The 15,457-nt window shown below is 33.6% G+C and overlaps 3 protein-coding genes across 4 annotated transcripts; 1 reads left to right on the forward strand and 2 right to left on the reverse strand.

The window, feature by feature from the left end:
- The first annotated feature begins 423 nt into the window (after positions 1–423).
- On the forward strand, positions 424–4,332 carry tex (THO complex 3 homolog tex). Of its 2 annotated transcripts, XM_013310318.1 has the most exons (8): positions 424–752; positions 831–952; positions 1,308–1,443; positions 1,893–1,996; positions 2,500–2,661; positions 3,020–3,120; positions 3,514–3,701; positions 3,789–4,332. In XM_013310318.1, the coding sequence occupies exons 1-7, from the start codon at positions 549–551 to the stop codon at positions 3,669–3,671; spliced, it is 987 nt and encodes a 328-aa protein (XP_013165772.1). In that variant the 5' UTR covers positions 424–548; the 3' UTR covers positions 3,672–3,701; positions 3,789–4,332. The 2 variants fall into 2 exon arrangements, with proteins under 2 accessions (XP_013165772.1, XP_013165771.1); XM_013310317.1 differs by having other exon boundaries at positions 426–752; positions 3,514–4,332.
- A 361-nt stretch (positions 4,333–4,693) lies between these two features.
- On the reverse strand, positions 4,694–14,448 carry LOC106116413 (NADPH-dependent diflavin oxidoreductase 1). Its single transcript, XM_013310238.1, has 7 exons — positions 13,844–14,448; positions 13,214–13,500; positions 12,912–13,095; positions 7,553–7,773; positions 6,766–7,038; positions 5,329–5,555; positions 4,694–4,951 (listed from the first exon to the last, which is right to left on the reverse strand). Exons 1-7 carry the CDS (start codon positions 14,226–14,228, stop codon positions 4,729–4,731), a joined length of 1,800 nt encoding a protein of 599 aa, XP_013165692.1. The 5' UTR covers positions 14,229–14,448; the 3' UTR covers positions 4,694–4,728.
- On the reverse strand, positions 9,335–12,784 carry LOC106116414 (U3 small nucleolar ribonucleoprotein protein IMP4). Its single transcript, XM_013310240.1, has 6 exons — positions 12,422–12,784; positions 12,051–12,213; positions 11,330–11,462; positions 10,629–10,767; positions 10,145–10,266; positions 9,335–9,537 (listed from the first exon to the last, which is right to left on the reverse strand). The coding sequence occupies exons 1-6, from the start codon at positions 12,606–12,608 to the stop codon at positions 9,352–9,354; spliced, it is 930 nt and encodes a 309-aa protein (XP_013165694.1). The 5' UTR covers positions 12,609–12,784; the 3' UTR covers positions 9,335–9,351.
- Positions 14,449–15,457: the final 1,009 nt, after the last annotated feature.

Here is a 15,457-nt window from a genome sequence, read left to right on the forward strand (position 1 = left end):
AGATTTCCTACAATACAATTAATTTTCTTATACAATATGCGAATAAAGTTAAAACCTTTTTTGCAGGAAAAATTGTTACACGTGGTCTTCATCATCACTATGTGGATGTCACCACCACTCTATTTTCTAACCCAAATTAAAGTGTGGCGGCGAAAATACATTGAATAAGCGTGTATTGAACATTAAATTAAATTAAATTTAAATCTTTTTATTTCTGGCCATACTACTCATTTTTGCTAAATCATTCTTGTTACCTTCTTGCCCGACTAAAAGTATGGGTGAGTTGGCGTGAAAAGATGAGGGAAGTTTATCGACAAAGGAGAAGGGCAGGGAATAAACAAGAAGGGGAGAGAACTTTCTCTTGTTCCGTTCGTAAACCTGAAAAAATCAGACTTATCTGTGGTTTTATTTATTGGATCTGTGCTTAAAAACAGCATGCTATTCGTCCTGTCACTGTCAACATAACAAGTTTCAACTGTCAAAGCGTTGTTTCAAAGTTGGTTTGTTTTGTTTATTTGGATTAATATGGATTTATAAAGTTAATTAAAATGAGAGATCCTAAACAGACACAAACTCCGATAGAGGATTTAGCAGAACTGCGAAGTTATTTTGCTTCACATAATGTCGTTAGAGAATATATAGCGCATACATCAAAAGTTCATTCCGTTGGTTGGTCGTGTGATGGAAGAAGACTTGCCTCCGGGTCCTTTGATAAAAGCGTAGCTATATTTAATTTGGAAAAAAGCAAATTGGTAAGTGACCTCTTAGTTATCTACTTTTAAAATGTATATTTGAAATATAGGTTATTTATATTGTAAATCTGTGACCAGGTCCAGGATTTTGTATTCAAAGGTCACACAGGGTCTGTAGACCAGTTGTGTTGGCACGCCTCGCATGCGGACCTCCTCAGCACAGCCAGTGGTGACAAATCTGTTAGGATATGGGATACCAGGTAAATATTAAATATAGGGTAAATACTAAAAAACGATAATTAATTTTAACCTCCCTGGGTTCTACCACATATTCACTAAACATGTTATCTTAGGCAAAAGAGAGATGAAATGATATATATATATATATATATATATATATATAAGTACTTGCAAGAATGTGATTTAGTACTTTGATTTGTTAACTTTACTAAATTCTTACATGAAACATGTAAAATTCTTTTTCTTCCTCAACTTAATGTTAATTTAAAGTAATGTATAAAGAAAGAAGACAATTCTTCTAAAACCATGTACATTTTCCTATGTATTTTTTTTGTTCTATATATTTTTTAACATCCATATTGTTTTATCCTCCAGATCACACAAATGTGCGGCCAGTATATCAACAAAGGGTGAGAATATAAACATAGCGTGGTCTCCCAATGGTAGTACTATAGCAGTTGGCAACAAGGAAGATCTTGTCTCATTTATAGATACACGAACTTACAAGGTGGTAAGTATTACCCATACTGGCTGTTGACCACAATTCTATCCATGTAAAAGTAAAAAAAAATTTGAGTATCTTCTGTGGTCTTCCAGACTTTGTTCTACATCTACAATCTACTCACATGTCAAATTTCAATGAGATCTGTGCAGCTGTTCGAAAGATACCTTCAAACGAACATCCATCCATCTAAACCAGTCTTTCCCAAAGTGGGTGATGCAGGTCTCAAGGGGGGTAAGAGACCCAGAAAGAAAATGGGGGCGTTGTGTATAGGCCTGGGGGTGATTTGTAATTTTATTTAGCTAGAAGGCCTCTTAGACATGACTTGTGAAAATATGGGGGCGCTAAAAAAATATTTATTCTCAAAGTGGGCAGTAGACAAAATAAGTTTGGGATCCACTGATCTAAACATTCACATTTATAATATTAGTAAGATGTAATATATCCTTTGTGTTAAGGTGACCGAGGAGCAGTTTAACTTTGAAGTAAACGAAATCTCTTGGAACAATGACTCTGATCTCTTCTATCTCACCAATGGACTGGGCTGTGTACATATTATGACGTAAGTTGTAAAATTAATATTTTTTTATGTTTCATTTAAGTAAAGAGAATAACATTATTATCAGCTCATTATACGTCGCCACCGAGGGGTTCAGAGCCTACACTAAGTTAAAGGTGACTAGGCCATAGTCAACTACGCCCAGTGCAGGTTGACTTCACATATCTTTAAATTTCTTTATAGATATGTATAGGTTACACAATGTTTTCCTTCACAGTAAGAATGTTGGATAAATGTACATATGGAAATTGTAAAACACATTGGTACATGGCGGGATTTGAACCCAGGACCTGTAGTAATAAATCAAGTGCTTAACCAACGCCGACACTGTCATCTGACACTTTTAAATTAGGTCCAAAATTTGTATAGCATAATACATATTTACTAATTTATATATTATATGGAAGTTTCAGTAAATAACGACAGTCTTAACATAAGAAAATAGTTAAAAAGTTTTGTATGTCACATTTCGTAACTCAAATGCCGTTTACTGTTCTCATGTTCAGGTATCCTGGTCTCCACCTCCAGACAGTGTTAAAGGCTCATCCAGGCACTTGTATATGTATTGAGCATGACCCTACAGGCCGGTACTTCGCTACAGGCTCCGCTGATGCCCTTGTGTCACTCTGGCATGTACAGGAATTGGCCTGTCTGAGAGTCTTCTCTAGGTGAGTTACGTTTTATAGCTAAATAATTGATCTTGAATTTTTATGAATGATTGTTGTTTAATATTAAATTTTTATTTAGCTTTTAACTTAATTGCAATCGAAGTTAAATTGTGATCTATTGTTTAAAAGTTCCTATATTAAGAAATAAAAGTTTTACCCGTGTCATTTGGACGATATTAAACAAAATGTTCAACACAAATATAGCATATGTTACTCGGCAATAAAATAGCTTTCTAATAGCAATAGAATTATTAGTATCTGTCCAGTAGTTTTTGAGTTTATTTGTTACATATAAACTTACAAATGTTTTCTCCTTATAATATTAGTGTATAGAAGTAGAACAATAATATGTTTTTAGGTTAGAATGGCCGGTGCGCACATTGTCATTCAGTTTTGATGGTCGTCTACTGGCCTCCGCTAGTGAGGACCATGTTATTGACATTGGAGACACGGAGACAGGTCAGTTAATGGATTTGCTAATTTCATTCAATACATTCAGTGTTGCTAGTTCACTATAATTAGTATTTATTTGCTTTTGTCATAAATTTTATCTTTTATATGCTTTGTTTGCTGTTGATTTTATTTATTACTAGTTGTCGCCCGTGGCTTCGTGCGCCGAATAAAAAAAATCCTAATAAGTAGCCAATGTGTTCTTCCAGATTATGTTCTATGTATGCCAAATTTCATCAAAAACTATTGAGCTGATCCAGTGATACCTTGTAACAAACAGACATCCATCCATCCAAACATTCGCATTTATAATAGTAGTAATAAACCTAAACGAATTGACCGATTGGGATTTTCTAATTTAATAAGGGGCAGTATAAAAATTATTTTTGTTTTGTTTCCCAGGTGAGAAGGTAGCAGAGATCCCAGTTCAGGCAGCCACATTCACAGTGGCATGGCATCCAAGCCGCTATCTGGTGGCCTTTGCATGTGAAGACAAGGAGCCACCGGAGCGCAAGCGAGACGCTGGCAATCTCAAGTTATGGGGACTGCCTAATAACTAGATATAGTTATATGCAAACTTTATGCTGGCTTGCTATATCACACAAGATGTATAGAAGACCGGGATAGTGTGTGTTCACAATTGGAAGAAATTAAGCGGCAATAGGTTTTGAAATAAATGAAAATGTGAATTGTGTATACAAGAAATTGTGTCAATATTTAGAAAAATGTGAAATTAGTCAAACAATGCTTGGCCCGGTGACGGACAAATTTAAAACCTACTTAAGCACAAAAATGTCATCAAAAATACTAAGACACAAATATAGTACAACAAGGATCTTGACAATTTGACTTTGACAGACCGACAAAGGTTAGCTGTCAAACTTTGGACTTAAACGGATGGTCATTATTGTAAAAAGTCAGTTTCATAAAATTTTGACAATTCAACTAATACACTACTGGAAAGTTTAGGCTAAAACTGACTTACTTTTTAATATCCTGACTAAATTCGATCTTATAAGCTTGTCTTCACATGAAATTGGTCCTTCTAGTACATAAAGCTACGAACGTAAAACAAGCAGGCATAAAGTTTGAATCTTATACATACTAGCAGGCAATGGGTAGCCTTTACAACTTGTCTACCCCGGAATGTGGATATTTAGTTGCATGCATGGGTTGAGACTACCCCATTAGTTTTATATTAAATATAAATTTTTGACAATATTTTATTGTTTTCTTTCCTTTCCTAAAAGTGTACAGTGTTGCAATGCTACAAAAATTAAAATAAAAATCTATGTTTTATTTAATCTGTTACTTATTATAAGTGCGAATATTTAGATGGATATGGATGGATGTTTGTTTGAAAATATCTCCAGAACAGTTGCATAGATCTTGCTAAAATTTGTCATAGATGTAGAACATAGTTTGGAAGAACACATAGTCTACTTATTACGTTATTTTATTTCCTCGCGAACGAAGTCGCGGGTGACAGCTAGTATTATATAAATAAAATAATTGTTATTTAATAAATTACATTTATTTTTGTAACAAAAATCACAGTAAAATTATATTTTTTCAGTGATAATTTTATACAAATAGTATTAAAAAAAATGTTATATATCACCAGGTCTCCATTTGTAATTTACCAGATTTTTCTAACATTTGTAACATATCTTTAGATTCATTTTCATTTAAACCTCCGATTTCACAGAAAACATCTTTAAAAGCATCCCTGACGTTATCCGGCATGTTCTTTGAGTTGCCAGATATAAATATATAGCCGCCATCTTTTATCAGCTTCCATAGATTATTACCATGTTCGGATATTTTGTGTTGCACGTATCTAGAAAAAAAAATAGACAAAAATTTTGAAAAAGCTAGCTGTCGCCCGCGACTTCGTCAGCGTTGAATGAAAAAAAAACTTTTAATAAACCTTCCCTAGAACTCTACGAACATTTTAAAACCAAGATGAATAAATACGTTCAGCAGTTCTCGAGTCTTAGCGAGACTAACGAACACCAATTAATTTTTATGTATTTAAAATTAGTCAAAAAGTTAAGTTTTATTTTTGATTTACTAAACTTAATGTGGGTTTCTGACACTAGCATCCCTTAAAACCAAATTTTTATATATTTGATTTGTCGAGAAGGATGCCGATATATTTTATACAGAGATTTTTGTCTCAGAAACCAATGGTTAGAGAACTTATCATATACTTACATTTTATTGTCTTGATCTCTAGAGAACGCACAATACAAGCTCAATTTCCCGTCTTCCACCATTTGTTCCAACTCTTCTTTACAATGGAAATCCTTATCTTTGTATCGACAGCCGAAGAACAAATGGTATATTTCTTTTGATGCTAAATTCTGTGACACTCTTTCCTGTAAGAGACTTCTGAATGGCGCTAATCCTGTACCTGGACCTATTAGGATTTGTGGAATATTCTGGAAACATAGACAATTTTGTTTTCAGCAAATAGATCTGACATGTCTTGATATCTTGATTGTTCATTTGTTTTTGTTTATCATAAGGTGGCAAACCTGAAATAGCTGAAATAGCGAAGTGACCGTTGCCCATAGACTTACGTAATTGCATATGCGTTGCCTACCTTTCATCGACGGAGGAGAGGATGCACAGAAAGAAAATATCTTCCCCTTTCATGCATCCTCTCATCCGGAAAGGGCATTTCCACTTTCTATCCTTTGATAAAAAGGGTGGGAAGGGAAAGAGGACTAAATTAGGCTTCCGGGACGCACAAAATGTTAATGTTTAAATATTGTGACTCGCGTTTTATCGTGGGTTTCTGAGACTAAAACCTTTGTTTAAAACATATTATTTTGTTATGTCAAAGATAATGAAAGGGATGACGATATGTTTTATAGACATTTCTGTCTCAAGAAGGGGGTAGACTCGGATATGACGGCTGATAGAGATGTATGGAGAAGACATTTGAAGAAGAAGAATATAAATTATTTTTTTACGGTCTTTAACTGTAGTCAAAGTCAACGACCAAATTTTCTTGACCAAAGTCCACTATTAAGACTGAAGTACATTATCAAGTCCACAGTACACTTTTAAGACAATATACAAAATCGCATATGCAGTCGATTTCAATGGGAAAGAGAAATTATATAATACACATGTCATTGGCTGACAATAATATTTATTGTCTATGGATTTATGACTATTTGCGTCTTTGGATTGATCTATTTGCGTCCCGGAGGGCTGATGAAGTCCTCTTTCCCTTCTCACCCTTTTTCTTATTAGGAAAGGATGGGAAGTGGAAGTGGACTTTCCGGATGAGAGGATGCATGGAAAGGGAATATATTTTCTTTCTGTGCATCCTCTCCTCCGTCGATTAAAGGTAGGCTACGCATATGCAATTGCGTATGTCTATGGGCAACGGTCACTTCGCTATTTCAGCGATTTCAGGTGGCCGCTCACTTGTTTGCCACCTTGTGATATAAAAAAAATATTTTGGAATATTTCAGTGTTTAAATTAATGATATAAACATGCCTATTGAAATTAGTCTGTGGTTAGTTTTGTAAAGATAAAATTGATTTAGTATATTGAAAGAAAAAGAAAGAGAGCAGTAGACAAAATAGCTTTTGGAACCACTGGTATAGACCATAATGTAAAGAACACTAACTTACCTCCTTAGGAAATTTAAAAGTGCCATTTTTAATCCAACCATAGACATTATCGTCCACTTGTAAATCTTTTAACCAATTAGACGTCAGACCGAGTCTTGGTTTTTTTAATTTTGTGTTATATTTAACAACAGCCACAAGTAGATCGAAATTAATTCCATTAGAAAACAACGCACTACTTGCTATAGAAAAAGAACGCGGCTTTATGGTCGAGAATAATTCGAATAAAATGTCTATGGTTAATTTAGATGTCGATTTGTGGAAATCGTGAAACACCTAGAATAAGGAAACTGATTAATTCTTTATTTATATTAAGTTATATCTACATACTAGTTTTAGCACATGATTTCGTCCGAAATTAAAAAAAAATAGTAATAAATAAAGCCTATGTTACTCAGTAATAACGTAGCTATCTGTTGGTGGAAGAATTTTTTAAATCGGCCCAGTAGTTTTTGAGTTTATCTCCTTTTGTTAAGCACTAGCCGTCGCTCGTGACTACGTTTTCACGGAAATAAAAAAACTTAATCGGTAGCCTGTGTTCTTCCAGACTATGCCATATTTCAGCGACATTTATGCAGCCGATCTGGAGATACATTTACGCAAACATCCATCCATCTAAACATTCGCATTTATAAATTTAGATATAATTTCGTTTAAGTTGAATAAGGATAGTTATTCACAAAAAAACCATAGTTTCAGGGTAATTTAAAACGAAAACAATCTTGTCTCTTTCTTGTTAGTTTGGCCAGAAAAAAAATAAGTTTAACTCCAAAGTGTGGATTACTCTAACCTCTAAAATAGTCCTACGTGGCCTTCTACAATAATTTAACCACTCCTCTTGTCCCGCAGCTGAACTGAGTTCTATACATTTGTCTCTTTCCAACTTATCTTGCGACACTAATGCTAGAAGAGAGAAGACGTATTGTGTAGGATACGCTCTCAAATCCCAATACTGTTCTGCTATTTCGTACAACGTGAGAGGTTCTTGCAAGAAATCTGGCACAGGCATATCTAGAATTAAATAAAGACTATATTTTAAGACTATACATTAAAAAAAAACATTCATAACCACGAATCGAATCGGCCTCTTTTGTATCAGTTAGGGGGGGGAGGGATTTTAATAAAGACAGCCTGCTTGTGGGAGGGAGACAAGGTTATGTGTAGTTTTACCCACTAAAACCCCATCAGTGGCCATCCTATAGGGAAGCGAGGCTACGGGATCTTACCTGTGTCGGTATACCAATTAATAGGATAAATAAAGTTTCTTTCCCATTGGGCTAAAGCAGTCTTTCCCAAAGTGGGCGATAACGCGCCCTTGTGGGTGCTGCAGGTCTCAAGGGCGGTAAGAGACCCAGAAAAAACTAGGGGCGTTGTGTAGAGGCCTGGGGGGTGATTTGTAATTTTATTTAGCTTTTTTTTTTATTTATTTGACAATACAATTTTGAATACAAATAAACATATATTTAACGCTAAATAAACCTCATTGGTTTGTTACAAGCGTTAAGGTCTAGCTAGGGGGCCCTTTTAGACTACGACTGCATGAGGTCTCGACTGTCAACAACAACTTGTTAAAAAATATTTATTCTCAAAGTGGGCAGTAGACAAAATAAGTTTGGGCTTAAGGATTTTATGTATTTGATCGCTCCAACGGGAAATATTTGTATAGTGTCGTTTCGTTTGACGCTTACAATTTTCTGAACCATGTTCGATTCAAGTCAAAAAAAATCCTATGGTCAATAAACGAAGAGAAAAATTGATGTCAAATCTCAATCTCAAATCAAAAGTAACAATTAATATAGCACAGATAAAAAACAAAACACTTTATATACAAAGTACTGTGTATACTGTAACTAACTGTCACTTTAGCGCCATTCTGCAATTCTGCTTGTAATATAAAAGTAACTTTGTAATTATAAAACACATCAAGTTAGTCTATGGTATATTTTTTAAGTTTTTTTTTTATATCAAAAGGTGGCAAACGAGCGAGCAGCCACCTGAAATCGCTGAAATAGCGAAGTGACTGCTGCCCATAGACATACGCAAATGCATATGCGCTGCCTACCTTTAATCGACCGACGAGAGGATGCACAGAAAGAAAATATCTTCCCTTTCCATGCATCCTCTCATCCGTAAAGTCCACTTCCCATCCTTTCCTTATAAAGAAAAGGATGGGAAGGGAAAGAGGACTAAATTAGGCCTCCGGGACGCACACTCATCAGACTGTAGTTGGAATAGCTTCCACTTCACGCCTGTCTTCTGTGTGCTCGTGGTATTTCACCGGGCGAACCGGGATAATTCGTGCGAACATATTAAAGCGGGCTCTTCCACTGTTAAAGTCTGTCTTTTCTAGTTCCAATAAAGCTATGTCAGTGAGCACATCGTTTTACCTTAATAATAAATTCATCAAATCAATCGAAAAATCAAAAAAATAAAATTGTTAAGGCAGTTCACAAATTGCTTAATAGAATTTATTTTTTAAATCACTGAATGACGTATAAAAATTTTTGACAGATGACAGCTTAAGCTTGGCGCCAACTACTCTATGGTCTTTTATTAAAATTAAAAAAAAACATTATCATGTCAAATATTTTATTGTTCCTCCTGCCAGCCGTCCTCATCACTGAGGAATCTTCGTTTAGCTGCAGTGTTCATGTAGGGGCGAAGGGCCCACTCCGTGTCAGCCGCGTCCAGGGCTTCTAACGTGCCTAGTTTTATCTCATACAACTTCATTTGGAAACGAGGACCTATTTCAGTTAACTCTATTTCTTTACCCGCCTAAAAATAAAAAAAATATATATATTAAAATAAAGCGTACATTGGTGTAAAATTCAGTTTAATTAATTAAAAAAAAACCTTAATTAGTAGCCATCTATACATCTATGTTTAATTTCTTCAAGATCCATGCAGCTGTTTTGGAGATATCTTCTAACAAACATCCATCCATCCAAACAATCACATTTATAACATTAGTAATATAGTAAGTACCTCAAAGCAATTTTATCCAAACTTAAGAACCAAATATTAGAGGTTGGTTTGTCATTTTACGACAATATCATAAATGCAATAGTTACAAAACCTATGTGATACTTTTTTATATTATTACTAGCGGACCCGACAGAAGTTGTCTGACAATTTGTCACTGCGATGTTAGCGCCGTCTGTCGGATCCAATGTAAAACATTCCAAAATCAACAACTACTAATAAATTAAAAATTAAATAAAAAAACATTGTCCAGCTGACAAAATTGTGAATCTAAACCATTCCTAGATCCCCTTGAACACACACAAAAAATTTCATCAAAATCGGTCCAGTCGTTTGAGAGAAGTTCAGTGACATACACACTCACAGAAGAATTATATATATAAAGATATAAATAAAATACCTTTTTGTATGTATGTTGTCTAAAACAAATATAATCATCATTATTAGCAAATGTAATAACTCGTTTTGAATCTGCTTTAGGCACCGGGAACAAATACTTCAAAATACTCATAGTTCTCAAACCTAAAAAGAAAAGTTAACACACTCAATGCCAATATAAATTTAATGAATTCACAACACAAGCTAATGACACTGAATGTGTTAAAATACCAGAATTTTCAAACTATTACAGCTGCCTAAGAATTAAAAGGCAGTTGACTTGCAATCTGCAGGTCCGGGTTCAAATCCTGCCATGTAACGTGTTTTCGATTTATATATGTTCATTTATCCAACATTCTTATGGTCAAGGAAAACATCGTGATATGTGTGAAGGCACCTCACTGGGTCTGAGCTGACTATGGCCTAGTTACTATCTTAGGATAGGCTCCGAGCCCCTCAGTGTGGATAGAGAGCCGATGAAAGATGTAATTAAATAATTAACTTACCGAGGTCGCTCTTAAAATTGTGGAATATAAGATGTGGGTACTGTTCACTCATGGGACCAATGTCTGGTATATCATGACGCATCACCACTCCGGACAATGTAAATGACGCGGTAGGACCGTATGGTAGGTGACATATTACCTGTAATACAAGGAAAAATATTTTTCATATCATAAATACAAATTTCGATGTATGAATGGATGTGTGTACCACATAGTCTACTAATTAAGTTTGTATTTAATTCCGCACGGACTAAGTCGAGGGCGACAGCTAGTCAGATATAAAAAATTGGTCACACAGTTACTTTACGGAGGGTAAAAAGCAACAGATATAAAAATATCCTCATGAAACATTGACTTTCAGCCAAAAAACTAGGTTGATGATATACTATTTAGCTGCGATTCTATCCGCGCGAAATTGATAAAGAAACTTAATAATTACACTATGGGTTCTTCCATGCCAAATTTCATCAAGATCCATTGAGCGGTTTCCGAAATATCTTCAAACAAACATCCATCTATCTAAACATTCACATTTATAATATTAGTAAGAAGTAAGACACCAAACATTAAATTTTAATTTTCATTTGACCAAACATACTGGGCTTAATGTTGCTTAATACATTTAGTACTCTTTGCATTTCTGACATTGCAGGATGAGTTTATAACTGTACATTGTAAGACACACTGAACAATAAACTCACCAAACTATCAGGTACACCTCTATGTTCATGAACAACAATAAAATCAGTCACATCATTAGCTCTGCAGGCATGTATCAATTGAGACATCTCATAACCACCACGATTCATACGCTGACTGTTCGGAAAGATTAATCTGAAATAATCATAATAATTAGTAACTACGAGTTAAACTTATCTATCACTTCGCACATGCCTTCTGTGTGGTTGTAGTTAATTGTGCTGCAGACTCTACTACCGGTCTACTTGATGCATGGGAAGGGAAAATATTGTTTCTGTGCATCCCCTTCTCCATTGATTAAATGTAGGCAATGCATGTGCAATTGCGTATGTCTATGGGCAACGGTCACTTCGCTATTTCATCGATTTCAGGTGGCCACTTGCTTGTTTGCCACTTTATGATATAAAAAATATTAAACTTAGAAGAACTTACAGCAAAAGACAACAGCATCTAGTATCATCTGATACTTAAGCATTTTGTGTGTTACTAGTTGTATATTACAATATTATGCTAAGTTTACCGAAATAACATGCAAGTAAATACATTACAGTTAAACTAACATAAGTGAGTCATTAGGTCCTGACAGACAACTTTCACAAGCGCGAACCTTTGCTTAGAGAGACTTCTATAAGCAAGATAAATATTGCGGTCCCTTGGACTCTCCCCACGACTTCCAGAATGATAAATTTAATAAAATAATCTATATTAATAATTTAATCTAACCTGAGTTCCTTCACAAACATTTTTAGCCTAGCGCTAGGTTCTCTAGATGTGGTAATCATGATCTTTGGGTCTTCAACCCCGGCGTATCTGTACTCATCATCTTGTGAATTAGCAGTATTCGCTCCACCGCTAAAACCTCCGATTACTGCTGCTTTTTCTGGTCCTGAATTACAAACATATATAATTAAAGATTTAGAAATAAAAGATACCTATTTTATATACAGAAAACACATTATTATGCATTTTTTTCAGGTAGATTGGAGTAAAAATAAAAAGTTATGTAAATATTTATAATTTATTCTTTAAAATGGTATACGATTTTGAGGTTAGAAAACAAACATACTATAATAATTTAAAGTACGCAAACTTACCTTTATCTTCAAATTCTATTCTCTTTTGTAAAGAGAGGGCTTCTTTTCTTAAATCACCATGAATCGGAATGTTTTCTTCCAAACTTCTTTTCAATTGATCTTTTTTCGCTTGTATACTTTTTTGTTTGTTTTCAACTGATTTTCTATATAAGTATTCGCGGCGCAAACGCGCCTGTCTTCGCAACATTGTAGTTATTTTTTTATTTACAACGCGAATGAAATATTTCTAAGAAAACTACAGCTTATTTGTATTTTTATAAAATGACATTTTCCGGACGCGCTGCAGCATGTCAACAACACGTGTTGATTGACATTGACATTTTTTCGTACTTAATATTGCCATAATGAAAATAACAAGTTTTTTTATTTATTTATTTTGAAAGTCTCAAAACTTTTATTCTATTCGCATTTCAACGAAATTATGTCAATACACGTATCGTGCATTTGAAAAAAATTATATTTAAATTAAATAAGACATGTTTCGACTTACCATCATGATATTCTTCTACTAAAAGCTTATAATAATGTTTTATATCTATACCATGCGATTGAAATATGGTAAACAAATCATCTATATCTTCCTTAGAGTTTCTTGGCCTTATATTGAATATATCACCAGGCTTAAAATCTAATTTATTATCATTATTTGATCTGAATGTGATTAATCTGACATCCTGAAAATATGTAGAAAAATTTCAGGTTCAAGGAAGGGTTGCTAGTTGTATACAAGTTGGTACTGGCAACATTTTTAAGTTTTATTCTTAATTAAATTTTTTTAAAAAGAAAACATACCTGAAAATGTGTCTCATGCGTTGTCCTTACATTTTTCTCTACTGTTAGGAACTTTGGTTCTAAGTAAGCATTTTTTTGTCCATTCGCAAAATAAATATCTTCATAAGCAATATTATTTAAATTCTCTTTATCCTTTATCAATGATACTTTCCATTTAGGAATAAAATTGTCATTTAATTCATCCATTTGTATTTCGGGAAAATATTGCTTTAGTTCAATAAAAAACTTATCTAACCATGGCTCTAGTACAGCGTCATGACCTAAATCATGTTGATAATCACATAGACCTGAAATTTATGAAATATTTAATATAGTGCATATACACAAATTAAAATTAGTATAAAATATGTGCTGGTACAGTTAAGAAGCCACTGACAAATGCTAGAACATAACACTAGAAATGCTGATTGGCTGTATGGTATAGTAAGATTGTGATGTTTTTAATACTTGACTTTGGAGTTCTTCACATGACCCACCTCGCCTAGCTGGGTTGTCTGAAGCGATCTAAAAGCAGTAGTTGTGGGATTGTGGAAACCATAAACTCATGTTTTACTACTTCTTTGGTCTGTAGTAATCTATATTATAGGATTTGTGGATACTGATGACTTCTTGTAGAGTAAAAATGCTTACCAACATCTAACAATGGTGTTGCACCCAATTGTATTAATCTCTTGTTAAGTTTTTTACCAACAAAATTAAATTTCTCATATGATGAGTCACCTAGTCCGAGCACACCGAATTTAAGATTTCTTAATGAGTTTGCAGGTAAGTTTTTTCGCAATAGAAATTTCCAGAATTTCTTCATATTATCAGGCTCATCGCCTTGCCCTGTAGTTGAACTTACAAAGATAGCAAACTTTTCATGAATTAATTGGGATATGGGGTAATCGTCCATGGCCTGAACAGGACCTCTAAAACCAAGTGCTTTAGTTTTTCGCCATATTCTTTCAGCTATCTCTTGGGCTGTAAATGTTTGACTACCATATAACACTAAAACTCGATTTATTTCAATCATTTTAGTATTTAAAGCCGGCAAGTTGGTTAACTAAAGGTAAAATAAGATTATGTAATTTAAATGGTAACTTTTCTTGATCAAAAAGGACACTTTTTAACACTTTTTACTTTTCATTAGTGTAGTTCACTAGAAGTAACTAATTTTATGGAATTTATATGATAACGCTGATTAAATGTATCGTTTTAAATAATTCACTACAATTTTTTAATTTTTAATAAGGTCAATAGTTATAATTATTATTTAAAAATTTTATGTTTATCATTTGAATTTGATGAAATTGTCATATTTCATTGGCGAGTTGACAACTTCATTCCGCTAAGATGTTGCCATTACCAAAAATTATTTAATCAAAGAGTAAAAACAAACCGTTTTTTAAATAACAAAAGGATAAAACACATTTTTTTTAATTCGTAATCCCAAAAAAGGAAGACAAAACGAATAATAGCATTTTACCTTCAATTCATTCTAGTTATCTATAACTGTTAATTTTTTCTAGATATTATACAAGATTTAGATAATAAGCTCCATGGTGGTGACCACAATCCTAAGTGTATTTAATTTAACGGCATACTGAAGATAAACTAAAGCATTAATTTCGCATTACATGTTAAGCACGCGATTTAGGATATATGAGCTCATATGGAATTATCAATTTCATGAAGTGACGCAACGACTTAGTAATTTTAAATCTGCTCGTGTGCATGTAATTTCTTAATCCTGGAAGGTATAGGACGAATGAATTTGACCATGTAATCTTAAACAAGATGTTGACCATTTAAAAGGAATAAAAATGTTTTGAAATGCTTAAGGAAGAAATAATTTTACGAAAACCATGACATAATTTTTAAGTTATAAGCAGACATTACAACTCAATGGGTGTTTGCCATGCATCATGTCAGTGTGCAGAAAGTGGAACTTACAAATGCTTATCAGAGCTTCAAAAATATATTTTCAATAGTCATTTCTAAGCTGAACAATACTTCATTGCTGTTGTAAATGCGGGAAAATTTAATTATTGCTTTCAAGTTGATGTTGCGATTACCAAATAATAAATTTTAACAAAACGCTTGTGATAATCTATCTAACAGTATCTTTTTCTTCTAATTTAACACTGCAATTAAAATCTTGAATGAAATATAATTTTGATGATAAATTAAAAATAATTTACTGGTTATAATTTTTTTTTACACTATTACATAATATTGCGTGGCTGAAAACTTACAACCCCA

The sequence above is a fragment of the Papilio xuthus genome, unplaced genomic scaffold (assembly GCF_000836235.2).
Source record: "Papilio xuthus unplaced genomic scaffold, Pxut_1.1 DF827756.1, whole genome shotgun sequence".
Taxonomy (NCBI): domain Eukaryota; kingdom Metazoa; phylum Arthropoda; class Insecta; order Lepidoptera; family Papilionidae; genus Papilio; species Papilio xuthus.